Source organism: Otolemur garnettii, unplaced genomic scaffold (assembly GCF_000181295.1).
Source record: "Otolemur garnettii isolate 467f Iridium unplaced genomic scaffold, OtoGar3 scaffold00011, whole genome shotgun sequence".
In the NCBI taxonomy this organism is placed as follows: Eukaryota; Metazoa; Chordata; class Mammalia; order Primates; family Galagidae; genus Otolemur; species Otolemur garnettii.
Window position 1 is genome coordinate 32,329,124 of NW_003852406.1, and position 13,168 is coordinate 32,342,291.

Here is a 13,168-nt window from a genome sequence, read left to right on the forward strand (position 1 = left end):
TCTGCCGCCCTGTCCAGAACACAGGCAGCAGTGAGAAAAGTGTTAAAAGGGGCCCACGGTGATCATTCTTGTTCTAACATTGTGAAAGTAAACAATGAGAGTCCATCATCTTTCCACTTCACGTAAACACTTGACAGATACTTGTTTCCTGTTTCAAATGTTGCTCACCCACATAACGTCTGTGGACACAGTCACAGTGCATGTAACACACAGCACTGGACGCGGACTTCCTTGCACGCCTAACCTCACCTGCCAGTGTTTGCAGAAGGGCTTCACAGAGGTCACTGGGCATGTGATAAGCAGTCACTCAGCTAGTACACGTGGGACACACCCCTTTCACAGCCAGCTTTGCTGACAGCTTTTACTCTCTCCTCTGAGTAATCTCCTTAGAAGCCCCCAGCAGCATGGCGGCCACCTGGAGGGCCACCTGAAGAGTACGAACATGCCTGTATGTCCTGGTGTGGGTTGCTGGGCTGCTTTCCAGAAAGGTGTGTCCCTGCTCATGTCCCCAGCAGAGTGTGACTGTAGTAGTTTTGGTACAAAGCCACCACCTTAAACATGTTTTCTTCCAACTTAGCAGAGGAAAATCAGTACTTCAATGTATTAATTTATATTTATTTTGATTATCTTAATGGTAAAATGTTTTCCTCACTTTTTTTTTTTTTTTTTGGTGACAGAACCTCAAGCTGTCACCCTGGGTAGAGTGCCATGGCATCACAGCTCACAGCAACCTCCAACTCCTGGGCTCAAGCGAGTCTCCTGTCTCCACCTCCCAAGTAGCTGGGACCACAGGCACCCGCCACAATGCCCGGCTATTTTTTGGTTGCAGCTGTCATTGTTGTTTGGCGGGCCCAGGCTGGATTTGAACCTGTGACCTTAGGTGTACGTGGCTGGCGCCTTAGCCAGTTGAGCCACAGGCGCCGAGCCCTCACTTTTTATATATATTATATTTTGTTACATATAACATAAAACATCATTTGTATATTCATCCATTATTAGTTTTTGTTTCAATCATCTGTTCATATCATTCAAATTGATTGATGGGCAAGAGGATAATTTTTTATAGTAATTTGAAATGTACATTAGACTCACAGCCCCAGAGATGCCAAGAGGTTTCAGCTAATGATTTTCTTTTGCTTGTGGAGTCTACGGGGTCAACTGGATCTTGGCTCTGTTTTGTCATGCCCACTTGCTGGGTGGCCAACTTTCCAACCACCTAACCTCTCTGAACTTTAGCTATTAATTTTAATGTAAGCATAAAGTAAGGACTCGGAAAGTTCGGTGTGAGGATCGGATGAGATAATGTAAACCCCTGCCATTTTATAAGTAACCACCAACTGAAGCCATTCAGCATTAAACACAACTGCATTACTGAATTTCACCTTGGAAAGAAAAAAATTTTAGTGTGGTATCATTTTGCTCTACATAAAATCATACATGAAAATTGATTTCTTAGATAGTTCCATGTTGTAGTCTAGCTTGAAATGTAGGGTGTGGAGTCTTGAGGTATTAAAAATTAAAAATGGAAAACAAGGCTGAGGCAGAGGGATCCCTTGAGGTCAGGAGTTTAAGATCAGCTTGAGCAAGAGTGAAACTCTATCTGTGCTAGGAAAAAAACTAGCTGGGTGTTGTGGTGGGCACCTGTAGTCCCAGCTGCTTGGGAGGCTGAGGCAGGAGGATTGCTTGAGCCCAGAATTTGAGGCTGCTGTGAGCTAGGCTGGTGCCACAGCACTCTAGTCTGGGTGAGATTCTGTCTCAAAAAAAAAAAAAAAGTGGAAAACAATTTAGAGATCCACTGGGTATTGTCTGCTGTGCCTGTAGGGGAGGGCATGCTCTGGCCTCACCCTGTATCACCCTGTATCACCTTGTATCACCCAGGGCATGCTCTGGCCTCACCCTGTGTCACCCTTCTGCTCCTCATGACACTCTGGTTGACTTTCTGTCTTACAGGCAACTTCAGCAACAGCAGGCAGAGCTGGAGGTGCACCAGAGAGATGGGCTGTCATCGTACGACCTGTCACAGGTGAAGTTTCTCTAAAGTTTCTTTTCCAGTTGCAACTGTCTCCAACCCAGCAGTCTGGGGACTCAATTTAGCGCTTAGCCTGAGCCCCTCAGCCTAGAGGGTGCTGTTGTCCTGCCCACCCACTCTTGGGCAGAGAGCAGACCTGCAGGCCCCCTCCCCTCCCAGGTCTGCTGTGTCTTGTGCATATAGCTGAGTCAGGGAGAGTGTATAGCACGTGACGACCAAGTGAAGAACCGGCCACCACAGGTAGCCAGCTTTGGACATGTTGAGGACTGCTGGCTGTCCCATTAGACCATGTGTGAACTTCAGTATCCACACAGTCAGAGGCAACAGAAGCAGACTCCCACGCCTTCTGTCCTCTGGCTGCCTGGCCCTTTCCCTGTCTTTGTCTGTGTCCCTTTCTCCATCCACGTCCACTTCCCATCAAGATGGGTGACTCCCACTGTGTCCATCTCCTTTCTCCAGTCTCCACAGCCCCTTCTCATCCCCTTCTCTCTCCCTCTCTTACTGTGTTATTTGCCCTCTTTCCTAAACTGTTAAACTTTTTACAAAAGTTTATCACTTGTTCTGATATTTAGAGTGAGGTGATTGTTTTTCATTTATGTCTCTCTAAGAAGGTGACCAGTGTAACTTCACTGTCCTTCCCGTGACCTTCAGTTCAGATCTCCACCCCAGCTCTTCTTGGGATTCACATACAAAGCTGTTCCCCCGCCCTATAAAACGCTGCAGACTGAAATGCTAGTGATTCCAGAAGGAGGGGCCTGGGGATGTATGTTCTGTGCCTCACACTCATGTTACTGTTGTGTTTTAATGTGCAAACAGGTCCCTGTCCCCAACCTGCCAGGCGGTGTTCATGAGTCTGGGAAGTCTGTGGAAAAGACAGATGCAATCTTCTCCCAGGAAAGAGACCCTCGGTTTGCTGAAATGTTTGCAGGAATCAGTGCATGTGAGTTTCCAGATGGCGGTGAGGTTGGGAGGATGTAGGGTTGACAGTGACTTTCAGGCTATCTGGAGAGAGCCATCCTTAGAGAAAGGGGCCACAATGGTGAGTCTGAGTAACCAGTGCAGGGCACAGGAATAGCCCTAAATACAGGAGTCAGCACAGATTCTGCTCCTGGCCACTCCTGCTACTTAATGGTTACTGTGGCAACCAACCTAGGGCCCTGACATCTCAGTGCTAGCACTGAGGAGCTGGGATAAATGAGCTCTATTCCTCCATCGTGCAGTTTAGTTTTAAGCCAGAAAGATGTCTCTGTATAAAGTTGCAACTCAATCCCCTAACACACAGAGGACCACATTTTAAAATAAAAATATGCAGTAAAAAAGAAAAACAAAAATGATCCACTGTCCTACCACCTGGGTATAACCATTTTTAAGTTTTTAAAAATATGTCCTTTCAGTCTTTTTCTGCACAAATATAATATCCTTTTTATATATGAAATTAGCTTACACTGTTTGGTAGCTTACTTCTTTCACATGACAGTTTATTATGAATATATTTCCAGATCATTAAACAATCTAAGTCATTTTTATCACTTGCATGGAGTTCATTCGTTAACTGTAGGTGGCTGTCATTGGGCTGTCCGCCTGCATCAGTGCCGCTCTTAGTGACAGTGGTGTGGTGCTAATGTGAGTGGCACCTGGAGCCCACAGGTCCAGCCACCCCCTCCCCACTCGGATTACCTCTGAAATTATCAAAATATAAAATTTAGAAAAGTCTTAGTTGAATCCAAAATAAGAAGAAAAGATTTCATTTTCACATGGTCGAGGAATTTCTGCCAGATACGATGTATTTGAGATCAGCTGGCTCATGACAAGGAAGTATGGAGAACCCCGTCATTGGAGGGGAGAACCCCATCATTGGCAGGGAACCCCAGGTGTGTCTTACTGGGGCTTATGAGCTGAGGATGGCATGGGCTGAGGTGAGGACAAACAGGCCTCCCAAGCGATGGGAGGGGAGCCGGAACATTGGTGGAAGGTGAAGCCTTTATTCTCGCCTGGCTGTGGACTCACCAGGCAAGGCCGGTACCTAAGCTGCTTCCTGCTGAGGGCAGCAAGTGCCAACACTCTCAGGACCCAGACCCCACAGTGTGATGGGGAAGATTCCTGCTGTGGGCTCCCACACTCCTCCAGAAGTGCCACCACCTACAACAATATTACCTTTATAGAGAAAATCACTTCTTCCAACAAGAGACAATCGTACGTCTAAAAATTTTTTCTTCTCTCAAAAAAGCCTGAAGTATTTGAACAGAGACCCACATCTCTCTGAGACCCACATTTCTCATCTCTGAGAAATTCTGTTGAACTTTTAATAGTTTACAAACATAGACGCTATCCCATAAAGATGACAGAACAGAAAAAAAATCAGAAAAAAGAAGAGGAAGAAAGGTCCAGTGGGAGGAATGAGAACAATGTCCTCCATTAGAACGGATTTTTATGACAAAGAAGAGAAAGTTCAGGAGATCTTCAGTGTTTCTTCTCTAGGTGATTCCAAGACACCACTGCATTTCTCAGACCATTTGTGGAGGGCAAGTGGAGTGTTTAACAGTGGGAGTTAGTATGGAGCAGACTAATGTTGCAGAAATGCAAGTCAGTGAACTAGAAAGAAACACAGATTTTCCAAAAATGCAAAACTTGGGTCTTCCAACTGAAAGAGCACGATGAATACCAGACCAGAAATTTGAAGGATACTCACACCTAGACGTGGTCTATAGTATTTACTTTGTCAATTTGAAGAATGAAGGAAAAATTCTGTAAATACTGAGAGAAAAAAAATTCCTTACCTACAAAGGAAAATCTTTAGTCACATGTCTCCAAGATACTAATTGTCAGAAGTCTGGGGCAGTGGGGAGGAGCTAAGTAGAGAATTAGGAAGGAAATATGTCCCCAAATTTTCCCACCAACCAAGCTGCTTTCATACATGGGGAACAGCAGAAAGACATTCTCAGACATGCACTAATTATACTTTCCCCCCAAAATTACTTGCACAAGATTGTACTTGTTTGTGAAATGAATCCAGGTATAGAACACGAGAGTGGAAGTGATGGGTTGGAAAAGCAGTGGGGATGGGAAATGAAACTGGTGTCTCCTGGAATTAATATAAAGATTATTAGAATATACAAAATGTATAAACAGTAAATAAAATTGGGAGTGTAAACTCTCAAATCAGTTCAACAAAGGTAACCTTTTGGAGTGAGGGTGGTGAACAGAGACATTCCTCGTCAGTGTTGATCTCCGACATTTGTAGAGGAATATAGCTTCAAGTATGTTTAAATGAACCCCTCGTGGAAGAAGAAAAAGGAATATATTTAAAATATATACATTTATAAATACATTTACCCAAAGCACAAAAAACTTATTAAACACATGAGGGAAAGTTTAGAGTCAGGAGAAGTGCCTCAGTCCACCTTACCCCGGCAGGTTTTGATCTCTCCTTTCTCCTCCAATCTTGCTCTTTATTCCCAAGGTTTTATAACTGGATTAGAAATACACGTGGAGAAGCCTGAGCTCCTTCTGTCCTTTGGGGATTTCCTGCGGCCCCACAGCTGTCTCTATCTGCAAAAGGAAACAGACAGGGAAGCTTCTCAGTGGCTACTTTTTTTTTAAAACGTTGCAGAGGTTGCCTCCACATGTGGGCAGTTCAGCATGTGGTGCCTGCAGCCTGGTCCCTCAGCCCCAAGCCTGTGTCCATTACTGCGTCCCTGGTCCCTCAGCCCCAAGCCCACGAGCCTGTGTCCATTACTGCGTCACTCCCCCACACCTACTCAGGAGGACAGAGATAGGTGCAGACATGGGGTCTATCTAGGCACAAAATAATTGCCACATCGGTAGCCTTTACTTCTCTTACTCCAGCACTGCAGGTGGGGTGTTAGGGATTGTAGGAATGAGTTGGGTAGATATTTTGCTATTCTGGGAGAGTGGGGGACACTTCAGGGAGCTCTGGGCACTCTCAGTGACCTGAGGAAGGGAGGGTTTTCATGTCTGAGCATGCTATCTAGCGTGTACCTCTTTCTCAAACGACCACAGAAAGCACCTTCTCACTTGGGAAGGTCTGAACAGCCCCACTGGGTCTGGAGCCCATTTCCTTGACCTGTCTGGCTAAGTGGAGCCTTCTGCTGATGTTCTATGGCGGCTGAAGTCATGGACAGGCTGAGTGTTTTCCTTTGCACACAGAGCTCAGCCTCTCAAAGAAGCCTTTGTAGAAGGTCAAGGCACACAGTCCAAGGCTGACCCTGGTCTGTCAGTCTGGCCGCTGCAGCACTTGCAGGCCGAGGGTGGCAGGGGCAACAGAGTGTGGGGCAGTAGGGAGATGTCTGGGCTCATGTCCCCACCCTGGTTCTCCCTCAGTGGCCTGTGACTTTGAACAAACTGCACCTCAGTTTTCTTCTCTGTGACTGAGGAGAGCAAACGCTCCATCCTCAGGACCTTCTAAGCACTTAGGTTAACTCAGCAAACTCCCACTTCAGCCCTTTGAGTAAGATCCTATTCCATGTATTAGTGCCTTCTTTTAGTTGTGGAATGGCAGGGGATGATTAAATAACGTGATAGGTAGAGTGGAGCTGGGGTTCAAACCTAGGGGTTGAGCATCAGAGGCTGTCCCTGGCATGACCCTACACTTCCCATCAGGAAGATGAGGACCTATCATGCGACTCCCCATGGGGATGGCAAGATTGGATAACACCGTGTCTGAGAGAAACCTTTCATTAGCGCCTTTAATCTTCTAACTCTCAAAAAGGGCCCTGCCCTCAGGTGGTGCTCTCCTTTGCCAGAGAGGCTCCTGGTGGGATGCGGATACAGAGACAAAGGCAAGGGAAGCCACATGCTGATGGCTGCCCCGATCCTCCCCCTCTCCATGTCCACCGTGGCCCTCATTCTCTGGGTGGCCACCCCTGCAGTCTGCAGGGAGTGAAGCCTCCCATGTGACCCCTGCCTTGGTTTTCCTAGCGGAGAAGAAGATGATGAGCTCGGCCTCTGCAGCAGGAAGCCAGCAGATCTACTCCCAGGGGAGCCCGTTCCCTCCCGGACACTCGGGGAAGGCCTTCAGGTAGGTGTGTCAGGGAGGCTCTGCCTGCTGCAGACACGGGTCAGTGGTCACGTGTCCTCCGGTCCTGGGCCATGCCAGGGATGCTGGCAGCCCTAGCTCTGCTCCGTGAGCCCTGTGGGTTCCCCTTTCTCAGACGTGAGAGGCAGCAGCCACTGTTCTATAGCAGTGCCTGAGAGGGAGAAGGGAGTGAGTCGTCATCTAGGCAGGACCCAGGTGGGGCCAAACAAAGGACAGCTGACAAGCAAGGTTGCAGGAACTATCTTGTGCCCTGGTTCACAGAAGCCACGGCCAAGTCTAAGAGTGGACATCTCAGCCCATCGTGTCTGGGCCTCAGCCTAAAGGGCACTCAAGAGTACGGGCAGGGTGTCCAGTCTTCCCCAGGCTTGGTTCCTACATCAGGGGCATCATGTAGGTCATTGAGGAAGCCCTGGCATGTCCAGAGGTGAGGCCTGGCCTGTGACTGCTGGGGAAACGGAAGCATAACTGGGGAGAATGGCCAGAACAGAGAAAGACAGCTCTGGGGTGGGTATGCGGACCCTTGCATATCCCCACTAGATGCCACTGAGTTCCCTTGGAGAAACTCCTTAAGTCTGATACCCAGCAGGGAAGGGTTTCTCATGCAGCCCAGCCTCCAGTGAGCATGGCCACAGCCTAAGCAGAGCTTCCAGATCTTAGCAGATGAGCAAAGGACAGGGCTGGATGGGCAAGGGCTGGCACCCAGGGAGTGCCCTGGCCATGTGGGGTGAGGATCTCGTGTGCAGACCTGGAGATACAAGCAGCTCAGCAGCTGTGGCCAGATTATCAGGCCCCACAGTGGGGCATTGCTGGGTGCAGGCTGCTCTAGGCTCTGAGACCTCTGGACACAGCAGAGGTCTCTGTTCTGGTGACAATAAGATGATATGGCAGCCCCAGTGAGCAGCCCTGAACCATCACCACTGCTGCTCACAGGACTCTGCTGTGCATCAGTCAGGACCAGACTGTCTTGTGCCCTTGGAGACGTCCCAGCCCTGCCCAGGCATTTGTGTTCACAGGATCCTTGTGACACAGCTGCTTATCCCCTTCTCTGGATGAAGGGGATCACGGAGGGGGCAGTGGCAAGAGATAAGGAAGAGACAGCATTCAAGGGCAAGGGACTGCCCAAGAACGGCAGCCAGACCTGGCTGGAGATCACTGGCCAACTTCTCAGCTAAACCTGGGAGCAAAGTCAGGTTCTGCCTCTTGATGAGGGCCAGGTACCCGGGCCTGAGGACCGTGCTAGGTGCAGCTGGGGAGGAGGCAGGGTTGGGGGAGGCTACATGGAGGGAGAGACAGGATGAGGCTGCTGTGTCCATGAGGACCATGCTGGCGAGTGCAGAGCCACTGGCAGCCTTCAGGAGAAGAGGGAGGCTGGGATTGTGCCCAGCATGAGGCATGGAGCCTGGGTGAGGCAGTGAGGGCAGTGATGGGTAGGAAAGGCAGGCCTGGGGGCAGGTGTGGGGACAGTCCAGGGAGTGCCCTAGTGCCTTGCAGAGCCTGGCATAGTGAAGGCACCTGCTGAATGCCAGCATGTGAAATGAAGGATGAAAGAAAGCCAAGTGCGGGCTGAAGCCTGTGGAACGGGCAGAATGTCCCGAAAGTCTGAAAGGCCCGAGCTCTCTCAGGCTGGGGTGGGTTGAAGGACTTTGGGGCCTGACACAGCCAGAGGAGCCCTGAGCGGCTCAAAGAATGACATTGGTGATACCCAAAGTGTGTCCTCACCCAGAGTCTGCTGTGGTCCTGTCAACCTTGGCCCCTGCAGTCTGTACTGAGGTGGGCAGCTGTGGCTGCAAGGCCCCTGGGGAGGGCTGGGCACAGGGGCTGGCCTATTGCCCCAAGGAGTCCAACCCTTCCAGCCAGGGAGCCTTTCCTAGGACCAGCAATGCTACAATGGCCCTCGTGGATCAGTGTCCTGGGGAGGACACCTAGAGCTGGGGGTGTGGGAGAGGCTCCTCCAGGCAAGAGTGATCAGAAAATGTCCTCTGAGGTCCTACATTCATTAGGAAGGAGAACGAGAAGGAGCCCTTGTGTCCAGTGAAGAAGGGGTTTTAGGAGGATGGAAATGCTGCTCCCTTCACATAAGCTACTGCCGCTGCATTTTAAGAGGGATCAGATGGCACAGAAAAAGCACTGGGATACAAGTGATGCAATTGTACCCATCTTCTCTACGGGCCTACAGTCTGCCTTTCTCTCTAAACTGAGCTGAAAGTCCACCTGCACCAATAGCCACCTGTGCTTAGCCCTGCACCACACCCCCTCGATGATCTGTGGGCACCCAGTGCTGTGCCTCTCATGCCGAGCTGGTCAGGAGGAAGGGCCTGAAACAGTGAGGGCTGCCCCCAGCCTCCTGTCCTTGATGAGCAGTGTGCAGAGGGGAGACAGCCAAGCAGAGCAGACCATGCATGCGTGGATAGAGACAAGCTCAGACTGGGCCTGCAGAAGGCCTGCAGAGAGCACTACACACAGCAGGTGCTTAATAAAGACATGTTGAGTTAGGTCCAGGATAAACTGAAGGTAGAAGACGTAAACTCTGGGGGGCAGGACCAGGCCCATTAACAGACTTTTCCTTGTGTTTAACGTGTTTCCCGAATCCCTAGACATTACAGATGCCGAAGGAACAAATTTCCCAGAGCCCCAAGGGGGCAAGTTAACACCAAGACTGATTCTTATTCTAGGAAGTATCTCTCTTCGTGGAGACCACATCATCTGTTCATCTTCAGAGAGCAGAGGGAGCCCAGGGCTGAGATGAGGCCAGGGAGGGAGAATGCTGGACACCTTAGGGAGGTGAATGTAGGGCCAGAAGGACAGCGGCCTTGGAGGCTCCCCCTGTGTCCCGTGCTGGTCTCTTTGTCCAGGCACTAGAGAAAAGGAAGGTGGCCCAGGCGGGACTCACACCAGCCAGCCTTTCCTCAGGATAAATGCATTTTCCTTTCTTCTAGCTCTTCAGTGGTGCATGTGCCTGGAGTGAATGATATTCAGTCCTCCTCTTCGACAGGCCAGAACATGTCCCAAATCTCCCGGCAGCTAAATCAGAGTCAGGTGTCATGGACAGGGAGTCGGCCACCTTTTCCGGGACAGGTATGGATGTTGGGGGGAGGGCATTTCCCCAAGATGCCCAGAGAATGGGAGTACCCTGGAATATGCTTTCTTTGGATTCCAGCTCAAGGGCTGTGCCTAGCTAGACCAACCATCCCCTTAGCAGCTTCAAAGCCCCAGACCTTGGGGTGCATGTGACCTCTGCAGCCTTTCTTCCTCCCAGCCATGCCTTGGGCAGCTAGCAGGGAGGGAGCAGAGACACCCCATCAACAATGAGCCCCCTTACCACACTCTGAACCTCTGGTGCTTCCATACCAGACAGGCATGAGAACATGCTCTTGTGGCATGCTCTGTCCCCTGTAGTCACCGTAAAGCTGGGCGCTGCTTGGGCCCAGAGAATTCTTAGTATTCCTAATAACCGAAAGCCAGAGGGCCCAGATCATTATAGCCCTGGGGGGGTCTCTTCAACAATCAGACCTGCCTCAAAGATCCTTCAGTTCTAGGACCCTCGCACTTTGGGCTGACCTGTGCCCCTCCAGCCAGGAGGACCATGGGGAGCCACTGTCAACACAGAGCAGACACTGCCCCTGCCCACTGCACCTGCTGGGGACAGAGCTTAGCCTGGGCCTGGGAGGGGTTTACTGGGGTGTGTCCCATCTCTTTGCCTGGTCCTGATTATAGCAAATCCCATCTCAGTCTAGCAAGACCCAGTCGTCTCCCTTTGGGATTGGAACGAGCCACAGCTACCCGGCAGACCCCTCCTCTTACAGCCCGCTGTCCAGCCCAGCCACCTCCTCACCAAGTGGGAATGCCTACTCCAGCCTTGCCAACAGGACTCCAGGGTTCGGTAGGTGGGGAACCAGGGAAAGAATTCCTGGGAGAGCCCCCCAAAATGCTTTCTAAACACCCTGAATTTGGGGGCTGGGCTCCCAAGCTCCCTGGGGACAAGGTCCAGAGGTTTGTGAACACCTCTTCTCCCTCTGGCAGTGAGAGACTGGGTGCGCAGACCCTGGGTTTGTGATTCGGCTCCTTACCATTTTCAAGGTGCTGGAATTGTGTTCTTGAGCTCCGATGTGATCTGAATGCTGTTTTAGCCCTTTATAAATTCTTTATAACCCTAAAAATCCCTTGGCAAGGATTTTTAGGTCCCCTGAGTCAAAAACCCTATAATATTGTTTCAAAAAATTAGACAAGAGTTAAAGGGACAACCGAGTGTATAAATCCTGTCTCATGTAAGAACACCTGTTGTAGCTTTGCTAACACAGACTCAAGCCATAGGGTTAACCACCAGCCTCCCCACTTGGCTCAGGAGTCCTGCCGGGCTCACTCCCTGCTCCCTGTGCTTACTGAAGGTCCTCAGCATATCTGCTGGGGCCAGGTTCCACTGCCCTCTGCCTGTCCCCTCCCTCTCCCTCTCTGTCTCTGCTGGCCTTGGGTGATGTCCAGCAGGGTGGCTCACAGGGCTTTTCTCTGCAGAATCAGCCATTCTTAGGTGAGTATGAAGCTGGATCCAGACACTCAAATTTCCATTTGGCAAGTTTAAGCTTCTATTTTAGCTGCTTGTCTGTCAGGCACATGAGAAACCCTGCAGAGCCCCTGGCCTGGCCCGGCCCCTGGTGTGGAGTCACCGCTGCTCCCCATGCATTCCCCACCTCCACCCCTGACAACAGCCCCTGTGCCCAGCCTGACCCAAGGCCTGGGCACAGCATTCCCTGAGCCCATGTGTGGCTAGCCCTCCCCCTTGGGATCAGCAAGGCCCCCTCCCCTCCAGTCCCGTGTCCTTGTGGTGTGGTCTCGTGTTCATCTCTTGCTTGTCCTTCCCATGTCAGTGAATCTCAGTTTAGAAGCACAGTGTCCAGTTTCAGGAAGGAGAAGCCCTGAGTTCAGCCAGGTACTCGGTTAAGATGCCCCTGACTCCAGGAGAGCACCCCTCCCCACCGTCCACAGGAGAACCTTCTCTACATCTGGTGTCCTCGCTGGGGTGAGGGAGACCCCATTTGTGGACTGCACAGTCATGAGGCACCACAGGCACCTCGTCCTGGTGGGGGACTCTGACTCACTTTCACTCAGCAAGTCCTGAGTGCCAGGCCCTGTAGGAGCCCTGGAGCACAGACAGGGGAGACCTGGCCCCTACCCTGAATAAGAGCACAGTCCAGAGACCAAGGCAGAGGACAGAAGGAAGCAGGCAGGAGGGCACGGCAGAGGTGGCAGCTACAGTCTGCACAGCGGCCCCCAATGCTGAAGGCCAAGATGGTTGTCGTGCCTGACAGGCCAGGAGAGGCTTCAGAACAGAGCTGACAAGTGTCCCTGGCAGGGCCCTACAGCATCTGGCTGTGGCCATGACAGGACAGGTGGGCAGGCCGCCTCTCTGCCCTAATGATCCAGTGCCATTCATTCTGTGTCTGTGTTGTCTCCACTAAGCAAATGCCAGGCCTAGAAGTGTAAGTGGGGATGGGACACAGGAAGGACAAAGCCCCCAGAAAGAGGCCCCTGCACAGATGGCCAAGAACAGGGACACACAAATGGGGCTCCAGACTCAGCAGCCATTTCCAGTTTCCTTCCCCCTCACACTCAGCTGGCGATGGTGCCGACAGCAGCAGGTAAGCCTTACTGGAGTCTCCCTGTGCTCGCACCCGGCACCATTAATGCTCACAGTAGCCCTGCGAGGGAGCTACCATTACTATTCCCACTACACAGATAAATGAACTGAGGCACAGCAAGGCAGGACAGCTCACCCAAGGCCACGTAGCTGGGTTGGAACTGAGCCTGGCCAGCCATGCATTAGAGACTGCTCTTGTCCACTGCTCCACACTCATTGTCACCACCAGTTTGCTCTGCAGGGCTCCTAGAGTTAAGCAGGAATTGGATGTCTCTGCTGTGTTTCTTCATTTACATTAATGAGAAAGGTGCTAGACCCTTCCAGTGAGGGAATGGCAGATAGTATAGAGTAGGGATGTTAAGGACTGGAGTGTTTGCTTGGCCTCCCCTCAGGCTGTCATGTGTCCACTCTGGCAGAAGCTGTTTGAGGGGAATTAGCTGTTAGTGTGTTT

General features: G+C 51.0%; 1 protein-coding gene across 1 annotated transcript in view; it reads left to right on the forward strand.

Moving 5' to 3' along the window:
- The window catches only part of ARNT2 (aryl hydrocarbon receptor nuclear translocator 2), a 187,461-nt gene that overhangs the window by 163,189 nt on the left and 11,104 nt on the right, over positions 1 to 13,168 (forward strand). The window contains exons 13-17 of the mRNA XM_023510130.1: positions 1,951 to 2,023; positions 2,846 to 2,969; positions 6,968 to 7,067; positions 10,022 to 10,160; positions 10,815 to 10,965. Coding sequence (XP_023365898.1) covers positions 1,951 to 2,023; positions 2,846 to 2,969; positions 6,968 to 7,067; positions 10,022 to 10,160; positions 10,815 to 10,965 — 587 coding nt within the window. The remainder of the gene's footprint in view (positions 1 to 1,950; positions 2,024 to 2,845; positions 2,970 to 6,967; positions 7,068 to 10,021; positions 10,161 to 10,814; positions 10,966 to 13,168) is intronic.